Source organism: Copadichromis virginalis, linkage group LG17 (genome assembly GCF_057382275.1).
Source record: "Copadichromis virginalis isolate Kocher_CV1m ecotype Utaka linkage group LG17, C_Virginalis_male_GT1.1, whole genome shotgun sequence".
Lineage (NCBI taxonomy): Eukaryota > Metazoa > Chordata > Actinopteri > Cichliformes > Cichlidae > Copadichromis > Copadichromis virginalis.
Window position 1 is genome coordinate 30218131 of NC_140634.1, and position 17663 is coordinate 30235793.

The 17663-nt window shown below is 38.1% G+C and overlaps 1 protein-coding gene across 1 annotated transcript in view; it reads right to left on the reverse strand.

The window, feature by feature from the left end:
- The window catches only part of cacna1c (calcium channel, voltage-dependent, L type, alpha 1C subunit), a 218339-nt gene that overhangs the window by 27343 nt on the left and 173333 nt on the right, over window positions 1–17663 (reverse strand). The window contains exons 23-32 of the mRNA XM_085437765.1: window positions 16036–16095; window positions 15647–15753; window positions 11606–11693; window positions 11392–11499; window positions 11248–11300; window positions 11012–11158; window positions 10270–10471; window positions 9522–9680; window positions 9327–9437; window positions 6872–6955 (exon numbers count right to left, since the gene is read on the reverse strand). Coding sequence (XP_085293891.1) covers window positions 6872–6955; window positions 9327–9437; window positions 9522–9680; window positions 10270–10471; window positions 11012–11158; window positions 11248–11300; window positions 11392–11499; window positions 11606–11693; window positions 15647–15753; window positions 16036–16095 — 1119 coding nt within the window. The remainder of the gene's footprint in view (window positions 1–6871; window positions 6956–9326; window positions 9438–9521; window positions 9681–10269; window positions 10472–11011; window positions 11159–11247; window positions 11301–11391; window positions 11500–11605; window positions 11694–15646; window positions 15754–16035; window positions 16096–17663) is intronic.

Here is a 17663-nt window from a genome sequence, read left to right on the forward strand (position 1 = left end):
CGCCTTGGTGTGTGTGTTTGTGTCACGGTGCAAGTGTGTTTATGTGTGTGTCTGTGTGTTTTGTTTGTTTGTTTTTTTGAAAACGAAAAAAAAAAAAAAAATCACAAACCGACAGAGTTCAATCTCTGATCGAGACTCATATGGTGGTGAATAAATATAATCTCATCAGAGCCAGATATTAGAGGGAGATATTTGTGTGATATTACTGCATCTAGAGAGTGACCTATCCTCTGCGAGGGCCAGATCAGGCTGAATCACTTCTTATCAGAGATACTAGAAGACTGAAACATGTAGTGATGAGAGATGGTGGGAAATTTCTGTCCTTGAGGGACAAAAAAAATGAATAACGCTCAGGAGCTGCAACACAGGGGGTGAGAGTTGTCGTAGAGTGTGTGTCTATGTGCGAAAGCTTATATGTGTATATGATCGGGGATAATTTAAGTGAATCTACATTTAACCAAATTTACCTACATTAATCAGGTGCATCTTTCACCAGAGAATAGTCACAATTCATGTGAAATTAAGCTTTTTTTGGAAGTTTTACTTTGAAGGAAGCATCCACAGTTAAGATGCTGGTAAGATAACATATAAAACTCTGTAAGTTCCACTAACTGCAAAGACGATGCTAGACTGTGGAAATTAGAGCTTGTGTGTGTCTGCATGTACTAACGAGCACACAAACCTTGTGCTGTAGGGAGCCACCCACTGGTTTTCCCCGGCACTGCAACATTTCAGACTGCTGGGAGTGATAGATTAACTAACAGTTCAATCTATGACTCGGAAGCGCGTCACTCTGCGTTAGAAATGGCCGTGTTGAAATACCCCTCACAAAATAAACGCATCATTACTTCCTGTCCTTGTTTTCAAAATCAAAAAGGTCTGAGCGGGTGAGTTTAAAGGAAGAGAGAAAGAGGGTGTTTAAGAGACACAATAGGAAGGAAATTAAGGAGAAAATTGGGAAAGAAAAGGAAGAGTAGAAGAAGGGACGGAAGACATGCAGGGAAATTATTTTAGAGAGTTGGAAAACAAATTAAAAGAGGAAGAAAACAAGGAAGGAAGGATGAGGGATTTTATGGGATTTCAACAGGGCCATCTACACGCCTTTATGATAACACACACACATACTAACGATGTACACAGAGTAAAAAGTCTTTACGATGCACCACTTCTCTAAATAGAAAACGTAAATAATAGAAAAACAAAAGTAATAATCTCTTCACATAAAAAAGGAGATCAGGCATAGCAAGCCTGAAGAGAGAATATGACTATATGTCTGTAGGAAGGAGGGAGGGATAAAGGAAGGATCTGCAGGAAGGAAGGACGGAAGGGTATAGGGGAGGAAGATAACCTGATTTATATTAAGTGTGGACTAAGTAACAAACTAAAGGCATGTTTGAGTGTTTTTCTGAGGATTATGATTAAGGGCCATTGTTTGCAATGTGCTTTCATTTCAAATTGAAATCAAAGCTTTGACACAGAATCCAATTAAACTTAAAATATCCTTCATTTATCTTCTTTTAAAACAGATCAAAAGTAAAATATTGATACTACACTGAATTTTTGGCCCTGGAAGATCCTCAAATAAAATATACTTTTAGCAAAACACAAATTTAGTCCTAAAAAAATAATCAAACAGTCAAATTATAATATATACACAATATATAGGCTGAACTACAGTGCAGATGTGAGCACATTTAAAATGGATCCGAGTTGTTCACTCACATTGCACGGCAATTTTTTCAAGCAAAAAATTTCATCAGTTCAGTCAGTTTAATGGGTAACATGTGTGTCATGGGATTATTCTTACCCGTTAATTTACGTTACAGAAGCTCGAACATATTTTTGTTTCATTTGTCATATTTATGTATATTTTAAAACACATGTTTACATATAGAGCGGATAATTGTGGACCTCGTAGGGCATATGAAACACACGAGAGACCCATGTTACCCAGCTTTCATTTTATGTGAGCAAGCTGCACCGCAATCAAACGTCAAAGAAAAGACAGAGAAAAAGAGAGAGATAAACATCCATAAAAGAAGAGTTCAGTGCATTGAAAAGGCTCAGAAAAAGAGAAGGAGGAGGAGGATGGAGAGGAGAAGAAGAGGCATTCCGAAGATAGAGAAAGAGATGCAGTCCATACTGGCATTGTCCGCAAGACACCGCTCAGAGCAAACCACTACTGATCTGTTCAAACTACTGCTACTCAAACCAAAACCAAAACGTAAAAGAAACCATACAAGGTTTAAGAAGCACCCGCAGGTTTCTGGGGAGAATTAGAGATCCAGGATTAAGGGGATATTCGGTTTTAATGACCGGAAGATATGCGGCTAATCTAAGTCAACCAGGCACCCAAAGGAGCGGCGAAGTGGGTGCATTTAGATTGGATGTTTTAAATATTTACTACAGGCAAAGTGATAAGGTTTTAAACGCCAGCCTGTTACTGCACTCCACTGTACACTCGTGTACATTTGAGAGATGCGACTAAGGAGATGGCGGCTGTTAAATACATTCACTTGTGCTTTCGTGGCTGATGCAGTCGCAGGCTAAGATTTTAAATGTCTATGTGACAGGGCCCCAGTTCAAAAACGGTCAAGAGTTCTCAGAGTGCGGAGGGTTTCTTAAAAAAAAGACACCGGAAAAGGAAAAAACTACAGGAGATAAAGACAGAAAAGGTAGCTTGGGCAGCGCATCGCCCAAATTATTAAAAACTACCAGAGGAGAAAATGAAGAGGAGGAAAAAAACAAACAAACTTGGGGCATGCCTTTAGGTTAGAGGTTAGAAAACAATATGATGAATCATTCAGAAGGAATTGCAAACCAATTAACCAAATCAATCAATCTCTCAATTAACCAACTCACTCAAATCAAAGGCAATCTCCAAACCAAAGTGCTAAGTGCAACATCAGCGGCTTGTATAGATGACAAAAGTGGATATCTCTGGCCCAACACACCTCAGTCTTAAGGTGGTTATTCAACCTGTTTATTTAAATTGACATTTGTGCCTTTCTAAACAGGAGCTTCAAGATCAGATACATTATTGAAGATACTTTATGATCCTTTATTGAGTCCCTTGACAGCAAATTGTTCTAATAACTAAATAGAAAAACGAAATAAAGAACATATCTAAGCATACCCAAGCAACGATAAGCAGCTTTGTCAGCCTCTCATGGGGACAAATGCCTTCCTCATGGCATGAATACAAGCGCTTAGCTCATACATGCCTGGAATACAGTAACTGTACTGTATTTGTATGCCTCACCGGTGCTATCTGAGGAGGAAAAGCTGCATATGAAATAAAGTACTGATCTACATCTATGCATGCTCTCTTCCTGCTTCATGTTTTCAAACCAGTTGGAATTTTTAAGCTGGTAATATGTGGATCCCCAATCTTAAACAGAAAAAGGCTGTATTTATTGTGACCTCCTAAATAAAAGTCTTTTAGTGCTCTTTATTATGTTAGATTAGAAGACTAATGACTGACTTTGAAGGACCTTGTTCTTTCTAGCTGAGGGACAGCCAAGCTATGCTTACCAAAAAGACTGGCTACACCTAGCTCTTTCCAAGATCACTGTAGAGAACACCAGCACCACTATGTTTTGTGACTGAAATCAAAAAAAGAGATGGGTGGCTACTTTCTTTTTAACCCTTCACCACAACTGGGCCAGCTCTTCTCTCCTGGTGTCTTTATTTTCCTTTTCAAGTTATGCTAACCCTCAACTTTGACTCAAACATGTAGTCAGAACTCCATCAACATTATACTAATATTAAACACTTACTTCTCTAAGTTAGGGTAAAAGTACTGATTCTTGAAGGTGCTATGTCCTTGATTTAGTCCTTAGGAGGTCTTAAAATGCTCTCAATACAGCCTCAGATAAACAACAAAACTAAACATATTATACTGTGTTATTAATTTAACAAAAAATAAGTCAAAATCCAGAAGCCATGTGCAGGAAATTTATCTCTAAGTCAAACCATACAATGCTAAGGGACACCGCAAAAAAAAAAATCCTGGAAAAAGCTACATCTCATGCTCTACAGGCCTCAGTTAGTTATTAAGTGATAAAGTTCATGACAGTACAAGTAGAAAAAGAATGTGTAACTATGCCACTACAGCTTAGGTTTGCAAAATTGCATCTGAACAAACCACAAGACTTCTGGAATAATGTCCTTTGGACCAAGAGTGGAAATCAAAGTGGAGATGTTTGGCCATAATGCACAGCACAACATTTGGAGAAAACCAATCACAGCACAAACACCTCATACCAACCACTCCAACAGTGATTTGAGCTTGTTTTGATAGACCATCAACTCCTTTGAATACCAAAGCATACAAGGGTCAAACGTGAGGCGATCGGTCTGACAGCTAAGGTTTGGCTGAATTGGGTCATGTAACAGGTTAATGATCCGAGGCACAGCAGCAAATCTACAACATAAAGGCTAAAAAAAGAAAAGAATCAAGGTGTTGCAATGGCCCAGTCAAAGTCCTCAATGTTTGACACACTGCTTCTGGATTTTGGCTCAATTTTTGTTAAATAAGTAAGACCTAATTTTAAGAATTGTTAAGGACTAGATCATTTAAAAAAAAAAAAATGTCTTGATGTATTTTAGAATTGACAGAGGGTGAACTTCTTTTTTTTTAACCATAAGTGTATAGAGAATTACACTTGTTCTCGTGTTTTGTTTTTTGTTTTACAAAAGATGCAAAGCTTTTCAGATCGAAGGGAAACCATAAAAGCAACTTTAATGATGGGCAGGTAGAAGAAATGTCGAAGTAACATTAAGGTCTTCGGTGAGGCCGATCATTAGTACAAATGCACTTTCCTCTAAGGATAAATGAAAAGGACTGTGCAGTTCTTAAACTCTACTCCTGCCAAAGAGCACTTTCAGTACCACATGAATTAAACACTAACTGTCCCTGAAGTGTAAATACAATAGACACTCAACATTTGACTTGTGTTTGGGATATTCATTCTTATTCAGCCCCACCACTGACCATAGGGCCTCCACGTCGATGATAAATGAATTCATACATACATTTACATAAATTTCATGGGTCCCGAGTAAATCCATTTATGGATCAAATTGTTCCCCATGTCTCCACATTGCTACTGTTGGACAAAAGAAAATGCAACTCGTGTATGTTTCTCATAGCTACCTTAAGTTTTTCTCGCTATATATAAACTCAGAGCGCTTTTCTTCTTACCCTCAAAACACTGTTGTTATAATATGAGAATCTGCATTTGTTCCTTTATTCAGAATATAATTTCTGCATAAGATAAATTGGATACAGTAACAGGCCTGGATATACCACTGTTGTATCTGTCATGCTATACAGTGTCCATCATGCCAGGGGAATGTATCCCCTAAGGCAGTGATGAAAGACCAAATAAAACCAATGTGTAATCAAACCAAGTGCTGAGGAAATGCAATCGGTTCTATTGACAAATGCAATAGTCTCGGATGCTACTGATACTAAGCAGACCGAGGCGTGAAAACATATCTCAAGCAGCTTCAAATGTTAAAAGCCGCACTGAAAATTTGGCATTTTCACACTGCTTCTAATAGTAAAAAATTGATTAGGATTGCTTGGGAAGGAGGCATTTTCTTACACAAAAAGAAAAAAAACCAAAACAAAATTAAAGGACGCGATACCTTACCACGTCCAAAGATAATCAGATATGGGAACAAAACAAAGCTCAAAAACTACAAAAACCCTTCAGAAGCCAGTAGTTTCCAGTTTGATTGGGCCCCATATGGCTGTTTTATCTGCCAGACTTACTCAGCCATCTCTTAGGTTAAAATATTGTGCAGCTGCAGTTTTCCTAATCATTTGAAAGCATGCGAGATGGGTATCAGCGCTCGGTCTGTTTGTGTGTGTGGGAATGGCAGAGCAGGCAGGCAGGAAGGGAGGGAGGGAGTTTGGACTACTTACGTTAACCTCAGTGATCGCTATGTCAACAATGCTACCCACAACTATCAAGGCATCAAATGTGTTCCATGCATCAACAAAATAATGCTGTGTAGGGATGGACAGAAAAGGAAAACAACAAAAGAAAAGGACAAAAAATAAGACATTTAAAAAAATGGAAAGAACGGAAATTAAAGGAGAGAGGAGAAAAAATAAGATAAAAACCATTACATACATGAGCACTGGAGTTTTTAGTAGGAGTAGAAAGGGAAAGAAACAACAAAATTTAAAAAAGGCTAAAAAAGAAAAGAGGGGGCAGTCTGAAGAAGATAGACAGCACAGGTAGAGCAGCAGCGATCGGTCATGCTTGTCTATGAGAGGAAATGTCAACAGGAACAGGAACAGTAAGGAACAATATGCAACAAAATCACAACTAAAAAAAAATGAGAAAAAGCTGCGTAAGGCTGTTTGTGATTGGTCAGTGAGTTAGTTCAGTTAGTCAGGGGGATCAAACCTGAGTGTCACAGTGTGGCCAAAAAAACAAAAGAAAAGAAACCAAAAAACCCAACAACATTTTAGATACTGTGAAGAGTTAGGAAAGAGGACGCAAGACAGAAACCTTTGTGCTCAAAGCTAAACCCTGCCTCTGTTTCCTTGACTTTTTGTGAAACCCAGGAAGAAGCTTGTTCTCGCTCAGGAACCTCTGTGGCTGTGGGTGGGGGGAGTGGGGGTCCCGTGCGTGGCAGCGACCATCTTGGTTTTAAGAATGAAAGGAAGAGAAGGAGGAGGAAGAAGAGAAGGAGGAGGCTGACAAAGAAGATAGATGAAGAGAAATGACAGCATGACAGAGAGTAACCACAAAGGAAAGGAGAGCAGAAGGTAAGACAGAGTGAGAGGACATGAGACAGAGAGGGAGAGACAAGGAGAGTGAAGTGGGAAGGGGGGGGACGTCGTACTTACGTTGATTTCACTGAGAATGACGTCTATTATGCTGCCAATTACGATGAGGAAATCAAACACATTCCAGGGATCACTAAAGTACCCCTACACAGGATGAGGTGAGCAAGAGGAGGAGGAGGGTAAGAAAGGTAGGTTAGAAGGAAAACAACATCTGCTGCCACTTCGCAGCCCCTATCAAGGTGGTATGAGGTTGTACAGTACATTGAGGAAACAGAAAGAAAATCAGCTACACTTGATGAACCAACACATGAAAGGATAAGAAGTTTCCACTGAGCTATCTGTTCATCGAGTGCAGCTGAATTTCCTGCTCTGCGAAGGATGGTGGGTTAAATGGTTATTTACATCTTCCACATGCATCTCGGGGCTATTCAGCAAAGCTGTGGCAGTGATTACACTGAAAGCCGACTTTGTTTACTTAACTTATTGTGGGCAATTCTTTATCAGCATTGGTACAAAGGCAGTATTTATGCAAAAATACATCCATATATCTTCAGGCCAGAATGGTATTATTCACATTTATTTTTATAGTGTAATTACAAAGAGCTGCGTCTTTGAACACTAATGAACCTTGGAGTTTCGTCTGCATACACTGTCGTCTAATACGTCACTGTGATTATTCTTTTTTTTTTAAACACATCTGGACCACTTTGACTTTTATCGTTCTCGGTCATAGTTTTGCATATTTTACAGGAATGGAACTAGCGACTAGCTACAATATTTTCAACAAAAACATTAAGTCGTAAGGTATGCATGACAAATATCATGCAACTGTTTGCACCAATTGCTAAATTGGTGGCTACACACACTGACGGGGAATGGAGATCAATCTTGCTGATCTATTTTAAGCTTCTTCATCTGTCATCAGCAGCTGAGATAACATGAAAAAAAGGGGGGAAAAAACTCCTCCTGCCATAATTCGTCTGCACAGTGCAGATATTAGAAGGTATCCTTGGCAACAGTGGTTTTAATGAAGTTGCTTTCAGTTTTAGGAATAATAATGAGAACTGAGAGTTAAATATTAGTCAAACGGGGGTTTGGCATTAGTACCCAAATACTCATTTATGAATTGATTAAATAGAGAGATTAGACAAAATAAGCATTGTCTAAATAAATAATTAGATTATGTGATTCATTAAAGACTTAAAAATATAAAAGAGTGGGAAAAACTGTAAAAACATGTAAAAGTCTTTGTTAGTGTTACTGTTGCCCATCCATTGATCAACCTATCAAAAAGTATTGAGGTTAAATAGAATGAGGCAAACATTACTGGAGCGAATTCCTTGCGTCTGTGAGACCTGAGAAGCAAAAGCATTAGTGAGCTCCTCCGTCCTGTGCGATGGCTGTTTAAGGCAAAAGTTTATCAAGGCAAGGAAAAGCATACACAACACCATATGTCCTAAGCACTGTTCATTGTGGCTTGGGAATCTGCTGTCATGCTGCACCACAATAAACACAAGAAAGAAAGATGCAAAACAAGTATCAGTTCGTCAGTATTTTATACGTAAAGAGTCACAACTTAACTGGTGATACTTTGATGTTTTTTAAAAAGAGAAACGCTGCCTTCATGATCTGGCAGTTCATCTTCCTCACATACATAACACAGCACAGCACGATGTAAATTCCCAAGTCCTAAAATTCATTGTTCCAAAATCCACTGTTGGCTAAAATACTGCAGAGCATGCATTATGTTACTCAGACAAAATGTTCTAACCGTAGCATTTCAAAAGTCATTACAAGATAACCATCTTGCAACTATTTAAATAAAAAGCACAAACTTTGCAGAGGATTATTGGAAGAAACAACAAAACAAAACAACAGAAGACTTGTAATTTAATTAGTGGTTGGAAAACATTGTGTGCAAAATAGTAGATGGTCTTCATTAATGAGCTCAATTAACTTTTGTAATAACTGGAAAACCTTTGTTCTTTTGATTAGTACAATGCAACAGTAGTCAAAGGAGTAAAGTATAATATGAAACTATGTTATTGCTGTTGATTGCGTTCAAGATTCTCCACTAACCCTGCGGTAATAAGAGGGAGCATGCCCATCTGTTACTGTTTAAATAACTGAAGCACCAGGAAGTTCTTAGATTGGGCACGGCAACAACAGCAGGATAACAAGGGAACAATGGGATTAAGCACATAAACGCTTTCCTCTAATCAAGGTTTAAATCCATCGTATCGTAAGGAAGGAAATGAAAAAGAATTATGAATTTAGAGCACAACAATCCGTCTTCTGCAACGCTGTGACTCAAAAGCCTTTAAAAAAAACTATTAAACTCTTTTTCTTCCGGGCTGCAATGAGCACTGATAGATAGAGCTGTGAGTTTATCTAATTTCATCTAACATTACATTATAAAATGTCTCTTTGTCTGTGCTTTTTCACATTTCTCTAGTCTGTAGTCCTACACAGGTATCACTGTTATTCTAGCCTGCTGTTTGAGTAGTGAACATACCCTGGGTTTGAAGGCGATCAGTTTAAGGATCATCTCAACAGTGAAAAGTCCCGTGAAGAGCATGTTGAGGATGTTCATGGCATCATTGAAATTTTTGGTCTGTCCATGATGCTGCAGGGAAAAAAAAACACAAACTCATTACGCAATGTTAGTTCTATGGGAGTTTTTTTCTAAATGTACACACACATTACTCACCTGCATGGCCAGACAGATGGTGTTGAGAAGGATGAGTGTGAACATCAAATACTCAAAGTAGGTGGAGTTGACCACATACCACACCTTGTACTGGTAAGGGTTCTTGGGGATGTAGCGACGCAGCGGACGAGCCTTTAGAGCGTACTCCACGCACTGACGCTGTGGCATACACACACAAACACAAAGGTGAGCATTTGCCATTTACATGTGTCTGCTGATGTATTCAGCTGTGTGTCGCCCTGTTCCCAGACAGTCATGGAGGAAAAGCTGTAGAAAAGTCTTTTGGCACGCTAAAAAAGCTAGACTACTCTTCTATCCTCTGTCTGCATTTACATGCTTTTTCTGAAACATGGATCATGTCAGAGAACACAGCCGCAGGCCCTTGGCCTCGTTCCTTTTGTAAGGTTTAGTCTCATCTTTTTTGAACTGCTGCAGCTCCTCCTGGCTGGGCTCCTGAAGTGGTTCTGCCCCTAAAACTCATGTTCAGCCTCTTCAGATTCATCCGTGTCAAACCCCCATTGCCTGGCTCTTATTCCTTCTCCCTTGTGGCTCCTAAATGACACAATGACTTTCCCGCTCCTGTCAGAACAGTAGAATCACTCCTCTGTACCTTTAAAAAAATCTCTCTGCTGTACTACGAGATTTAAAGTCAGAAAGTTATCACTATACAAACAAAAACAAAAAAGCTCCAAAAGTACTAATAATTTTATCGAGTAGTAACTTTACACAAAATATACACGAACACTACCTGGTTTTTGTCCAGCTCGCAGTTCTTATATTCTTGCTCCCCTTGTTCCTGGAATGTGACGATGACGAAACCGACGAAAATGTTCATCATGAAGAAGGCAATGATGATGATGTAGATGATAAAGAAGATGGAAATGACCACGCGGTAGTTGTAAATGGGCCCCACATCCTCAGCATGAGAGTCAATGGCTCGGTACAGTAACCTGACAAAGAGACGGAAAATGAAATCTGGAATTTAAAAAACAAATTGCATTTATTCCATTGTTTAGTAAGAAGTTTCACAAAGTTCAAAAGAAAACTATTATATTTGAACACTGTGCATGTATTCAAATTGTTATGTATTTAAACAGTCAGTTTAGTCAGTCTGAAAACCCGCTACATGTCATTATTATCACTTTGACCTTCAGATCAATCAGAATTTTGAAAAAGAGGTCAGGGGTCAAATGTGACATAATATTTTAAATCTTTATACGGTACTATCTCTATGTTGACAATAGAAACCACACTTACCACAGCTATAAGGCTTATTGTCAATTTTGGACCAATAAATTACTGAGTTGACCTTGGATGTGGATTGTAAGAATGACCCCACTCTACACTCTTACAAAGTTTTATCTGAATTCAGACACAATGACATGCACACACTCACTTAAACCACAAAATTGGCAGAGGTCATAAAAAAAGGGATCGTAATATATATACATAAAAAAACATCTGCACTGTGTTGTTATATAGACACACACCCTGGCCATCCCTCGAAGGTAGACACGGCAAACAGTGCCATCATGCCTTGTAGAACATCATCAAAGTTAAAGTCACTGTTCTCCCACACTCTTGGGGCTTTGTCAGGCTTCCCCACATCCCCGTCTTTATATGTGATGAAAGAACCTCTGTGGACGCAAACAGACATACACACACATAATGTAGTTAGACTGTAAGAAAAAAGATTAAGATGCCGTCTGCAGGGGGGATCTCTTACCTGCACTCTGCCTGAGTCTGCTTAGAGTTGTCGGTACAGTAGAAGAACTTGCCCTGATTGAAACACGAGACAATTTCTTAGTCAAAATTTAAAAAAAGGGTTCAAAAAGTACATTAACTAACTGATCATATTCCCTTTTTTTACCTTAAAGAGTTGCACTCCAATACAGGCGAACATGAACTGGAGTAACGTGGTGACGATGACGATGTTGCCAATAGTCCTGATGGCCACAAACACGCACTGCACTACATGCTGCAAAAAACCCACCAAATATAAGAGTGAGTGATAAGTCTATGCCTTTTTTTAGAGGACAGACAAGTGTTCATTGTGTGTATTTTTTATGCGTGACTATGTCAACCTTTAGTCCTTTGGCTCTGTTGATGGCCCTCAGTGGTCTAAGCACGCGCAGAACTCTCAGGATTTTTACAACATTAATTGCGCTGGACCTGTAGACACACATTTGATTTAACTACTGACCTGCCAATTTGATTGACCACATCTTACCATCTTAAAAAAATATATTTGTAATGTTGGAACAACACACACCATAAACTGCTTTCAGTAGAGTCTTTACTTTTAAACACAAACTGTGGAGGCTGATGCAACGAAAAGCTAATGAAATGACAAAAAATGGACAAAATACAATGGACAACTGAAATAAAAGTTCACAAGAAATTAAGAAAGATGACAAAAAACAGATACAGATACAAAAAGGAATTTAACACAGCCTTGATTTGTTTTTACATAAAATGTAAAACTGAAATTTTGTCACGGCTTAGAGTGGAGAGCACCGAGAGGCAGAAGTCGAAGGCAGGAGAAGTAACTGAAAGTGAGCAGTTTATTTGGCTGCTGAAAAATTGTACAAAATACAAAAAAGACCAAACAGGAACACAAGGAGGATGAAAAAACATGTAACACCATGGGAACACAAGAAGGTAAGAAAACAGACGCCATGACAAACAGAAAGGTCGGAGTATACATACACTGGGAACTGATTACATGATGGCACACAGCTAGGAAGAGGGGAGAGGTGCACCAGTCAGCAACAGGTAAAAACAATGAGGGGAAAAAATAGAAAGTAAAACTGGATACAGAAGACTAACCTTCCAAGTAGAAGAGTAAAACGAAAAAAACGCCGAGATATGACACTAAACAAGGTGACAGAAACAGTGGGAACACAAAACAAAGACACCAACACAGACACGAAAAAGAAACTCAAAGAAACAATGGGGGTACTGTGAGCATGAAAAACAGGAACAAAAACCCAAGAACCCAGAACTCAACATCATGCATTTCATCATCTACACCAAACTACTGTTATTATTATTTTAACTAACGTCCCATAGCTGTGAAAGCATTCTTCCCAAGAAGACCAACGTGTATTATGTTACTAAATAAATAAATCTCTATGCCTAGCTAGTTGCTGTAATGTTGTTAATGTTATTTATTTTATAAACAGAAACTATTTAGCATACTTACTTTTTTAGACAGTTTAAAGCAAATAGACTTTGTTAATGTTACGAGTAGTTCTAGCATCAGTTATCAAGGGGTCACTTTCAAAAGCAGAAAGCATACAGTCACGTCCATAATTTGTCTGACAAAGACACAACTTTTTTTTTAAACTTTTTCTAAACTGCCATAGTGGATTTAAATCAAGCTATTAAGATGTGAATAAATTTCCCCCTTTCAGCTTTAATTCAAGGTGATTTTACAAAAGTTTGCAATAACATTTCAGTAATTAAAGCCATTTTTTGATACCATTTTCAGAGAATCAAAAGTAATTGGACAATTAAATGACAAAGCACATTTTTAAATATATTTTTAAAGATCAGTCTTAAAGAAATATCATCATACATCATGTTCCTTAGTTGTTTTTGTGGTATTTCAGCCCTTCGCAGTGTTTCTCCTATCTCTCTGATTTTTGAAAAAGTTTATTACCTTAGTTTATTTTGTTTTTAATGAGGGCCTCCTTCAATTGCACTGACATCTCTTTGAGCCTCATATTTAAAAATGCAACATTTTTTGCACTTCAGATATTATGTTTGGGTGTGTCATGAAATAAGAAAGGAACAGGCCATCAATGTTAGTCCACCAATTGTCCAATTGCTTTTGAGCATCTGAAAATAGGAGAGCGTATATGAAAATTGTTGTAATTCCTGAACCGTTCATGCAAAATTTTTGTAAAAACCCTTAAATTAAAGCTGAAAGTCTGCACTTTAATTGCATCTTGATTGTTTGATTTAAAATCCATTGTAATGGTTCACAGAGGCAAAAGTGCCAAAATTATGTCACTGTCTGACAAATTATGGACCTAACTGTAGCTCCTCAAAAACAGATATTAGTAACAGTGTATCCGTTACATAGTAATGCACATGAAACACATATAATATATGGACAAACACACATAATGAAACAACACGGATGGGCCAACATAAAGACACAGGCAGACATTTACAAGCAAACTACTGTGCTGTAAAAGAGTGTCACTACAAGCCAAAGGTCAAATGGTGTGACCTTTTTCAGGTAGAGCTTAAAAGAAAGTGATTTACATACAAAGGAAAAAAAAGAATAAAATTAATACCATGACATTTTGAGTTGTACAGTAACTGTCTGGAAAGAGCTTTAGCATTAGTCCTTCTCTGATCTGAACCGGGCCTCTCTCAGCGTGATTATTTATACTTGAGCTGAGTTGGTCAAAGTCGCTTCCCTTTATTTAAAAAGCCAGTTTTTCAGATAAATGAAGGAAAAATACAAAAACGCTTTCCACTGTGTGACACAAGTACAAGGAAAAGAAGGTGTTTTCAAAATGTCAACATAAATAGATTTCAAGGAGTGACTTTCTTGATGGGTAAAGTTGTGATTTGGAGGGAAACAATACTCTGTGCTAACTTTGAAACAAAGAGTGAGAAACAAAAGAAAAAAATTACCCGCTGTGCAACTTTTTACAGAGAAATGTGGAAGTTAAAGGCACTTAAAGGTAGCTCGTGTGGAGTAGGATGTTATCGATCGCATATCACAGTCAAACCAACTGCTAGGTTATTCGTGGAAACATCAAATTATGTTAAAAGGCAATATTTTAACTGTCGGAGTCTGATGACAGGGATGAAGCACGCCATCCACCTGATGAAAAGGACTCTGACTAGCGATAAGAGAGCAAAAATAGATGAGGTCATCAGGTATTGTTTTGCTATAGTTCTGTCTTCTTAGCTGATGTAAGCCATATTTCATGCTGTCACATTATGAGGCTTACTCGGGGTGACAACACAAACAAGCAATCTGTCATATGTAGTGTATACAGTAGTTTTTTTACATGCTTTTTTATGAGCGTTTTTTCACAGCTTCTCTACAACTTAGGCTATACTTAAAATGGGTTCTTATTTTGTAGGAGTAAAAATAAAAAAACTACATCACAGAAGTGGTTTAGTTGATCATAACATCATTGCAGTTCTTTTAACTGTGATAAATAAAGAAAAATCCCACTCACTCGCTACCTTTAACAGGCAAAAACCACTAGATTCTAGCATTAGGGCGTCATTTCTATAACCCAGGAGAGTTGCATTTATCTAGAAATATGAGAACTGAATTTGACCTGCCCCCAAAATCCATGACAAAAAGTGAAAAAAAGAAGAACAAACTCATTAACATCAATTGGATATGAAATGCGACGAGAGTATTGGAAGACCCAGGATAATTTACTCAATGTAACACTTTTTCTGGGTAGAAACCAATTATGTTGCTGCTTGCAAAAGATGCATTCTGCAGTGGATCTGGCTCAAAAAGAACCGCATGTGTTCATTCGTTACAAGTTCAGTGTTATCCTACTCGACAAAACCATTCAGTGACAGATTTGGTTTTATTTGTTCTTGCTTTGGGTGAGTCTTCGACTAAACTCTCCAAGACTATAGGAATATCAAATCAAAAAAAGTGACAGCTTTACACGGTTCAGGTGACGGTCTGTTAAAGGGGTTATAACACGGACTAATATGGACTTACGTCGAGAAGTCTAGTCTATTAAGCATCAGAGACAGAAAGTGCAGTATAGAATATTAAACATCACAGCATTTCAATGAGTTATTTGCTGCAAGAAGAAGAGAACATTTTAATAAACATCACAAAGAGACAGCGGATTAGGAGTAATGAAGTGTGAACTTGTTATGAGAAGACAGAGAAGTGTAAAGCACGGAGCAATTTGCTAATAAAAACGTTTTTTTTTTCCGACTTAGGCACTTGATTTGTGTCTCACGCAGTAGTCACAATTTGTGTGATTATATACGAGACAATAACACAAATGCGTGTTTAATGATATTTGGAAAATGTTAGTAATATCGGTGAACAAAAGCTTACAACGTGACTGGATCAGGTATAACACATGCACCATAAAACATCGTACTGTACTCACTGTATTCCAGAGGAGATGAGGGACACGCTGACCACCACCAAGTCCAGGATGTTAAAATAGTTTCTACAGAAAGAACCTTTGTGGAGGAAGGCGCCATAGGCTGTCATCTGCAGGGGTCAAAGTTCTGATTATTACCTTTTACCACGAGCAGCAATATTTTAAAAGGGTTTAATGCTAGCTTACCAGAAACAACACTATATTACCACATCTACAGTTTGCCTATCTATACATCTAAATCCAGTAAATAATTTTTGGTAAGCACATGAACCAGCTTGTAATGATTAAATATTATTTGACAGCCAAATGTTAATTTTAGCAAAGAAAAAAAAAAGAAACTGAATGAACAGTGAATGAATGCTTTAGTGTGCATCACAAACATTAAATACTACCTTAAGAATGATCTCGATGGTGAAGAGTCCAGTAAACACATGATCTGCATAGCCCAGGATCTGAAAATAAATACAACACTGTATTTTAACTGGACTTGGACTACCCCTGCCCGACACGCAAAGGCTTTCTGAATGAACAGAGATCAAAGTTGTTACACTGTTTCATTTGCCATGACAAAGTTCTTAATGAACCAAGATTGTTTAACATTTCACAAAGCAAAGCTGAATGAATTCAGAAATGCTCATGACTCTCTTAAGGCCACAGTATACCCGCTGTAATGGTCGCTTCGCTGACCACTGCAAGTGATTTTAACAGAAACCCGTATTTACACCTGCCGTTACAGTGCAGGAAGGTGCTGCGGTATTCTTCTGAAGGATAGGTGTCGCCACTCAGACAGTATCACCACACAAGCACTAATGTAGGAGGAGAAGAAATCAAAACCGGATGTTTTCAAACTGTATATCTGTATGTGTCTGAGCTCCTGTGCTGGAATATTATTAAAATGCCTCTAAAAAAACGACACGGCCGCTCAACTCAGCTGCGGTGGCTGTGGCGCAATCCGATTTACAAAAATCCAGAGATGTACGACTAGCCGATGCGCCACTCACGACCCAAACACAGCATTAGAAGGCACTTTTTTTAGGTTCATAGTCTGTACATAAACGATGGCAGTAGCTACTGGGCCTGAAAAGATGGCGAACTCTTGTGCTCATCCATTGTATAGAAGTAAATTTTTATACAGAAGATAAAAAAAAACAAGATAGAAACAGTCAAAATGCTCATCTAGAGGCTTCAGAACATCAGTCTACAAACCAGTTGGTGATGTCCACTGCCTATATACAATCTATTTGTGCCCCATTAGCAGAAGCACTCTTGAAGCCCTAAACTTGGTAAAATGTGTGGTAAAACTTGGCAATGAATGTGTGCTTCTTTTTGGGAAAAAGCAGGACTTACGGTCAGCTGCAGCATAACATAAATGACTCCACAACTTACTGAAATAATGATAATGTTCAGGTCCAAATGAACTAAAATAGAAATGCTGGAAAAGCTGAAAAACAGGTTTTTTGATTTCATTACTGTTTCAGACTAAGGTTAATTGGTTTAGACTAATAGAATATATAATAGGATCCTACACCAAAGCAAGGGAAAATATAATAAAACAGATCTTTATTGGCCTCTGAGGAATACGTCTCACTGACTGAGACAGGAAACTGTGCACAAAAACAGATACAGCAGCACACATGGTGTTTACATTAGACTACAGCTCCATTACAGTCATAAACACCACATTAATTTACGAACAACGGGCTGATGTCACACAGCGAGTACAATTGCAGATATATCCTTCGTATACTGCAAAGTAACTGAAAATGTTGCGGTTTCACAGCTCGCCTTGAGGCTAAACACGAAGTCTCCGCTGCTGCATACGAATTAAAAGACACAACTTCTTACACATTGTCAAAACAGACTGTGCAAACACTAAAACAGTAAATACATTCATTTCTTGATTAAATGTTGACATTTAGCAAAACAAACACAAAAAACACCCTCATAAATATATTTTCACACTGTATGTGTACAAAATGATACAATAACTACTCATTTTTCTTTTTGGCTAATAAAACAG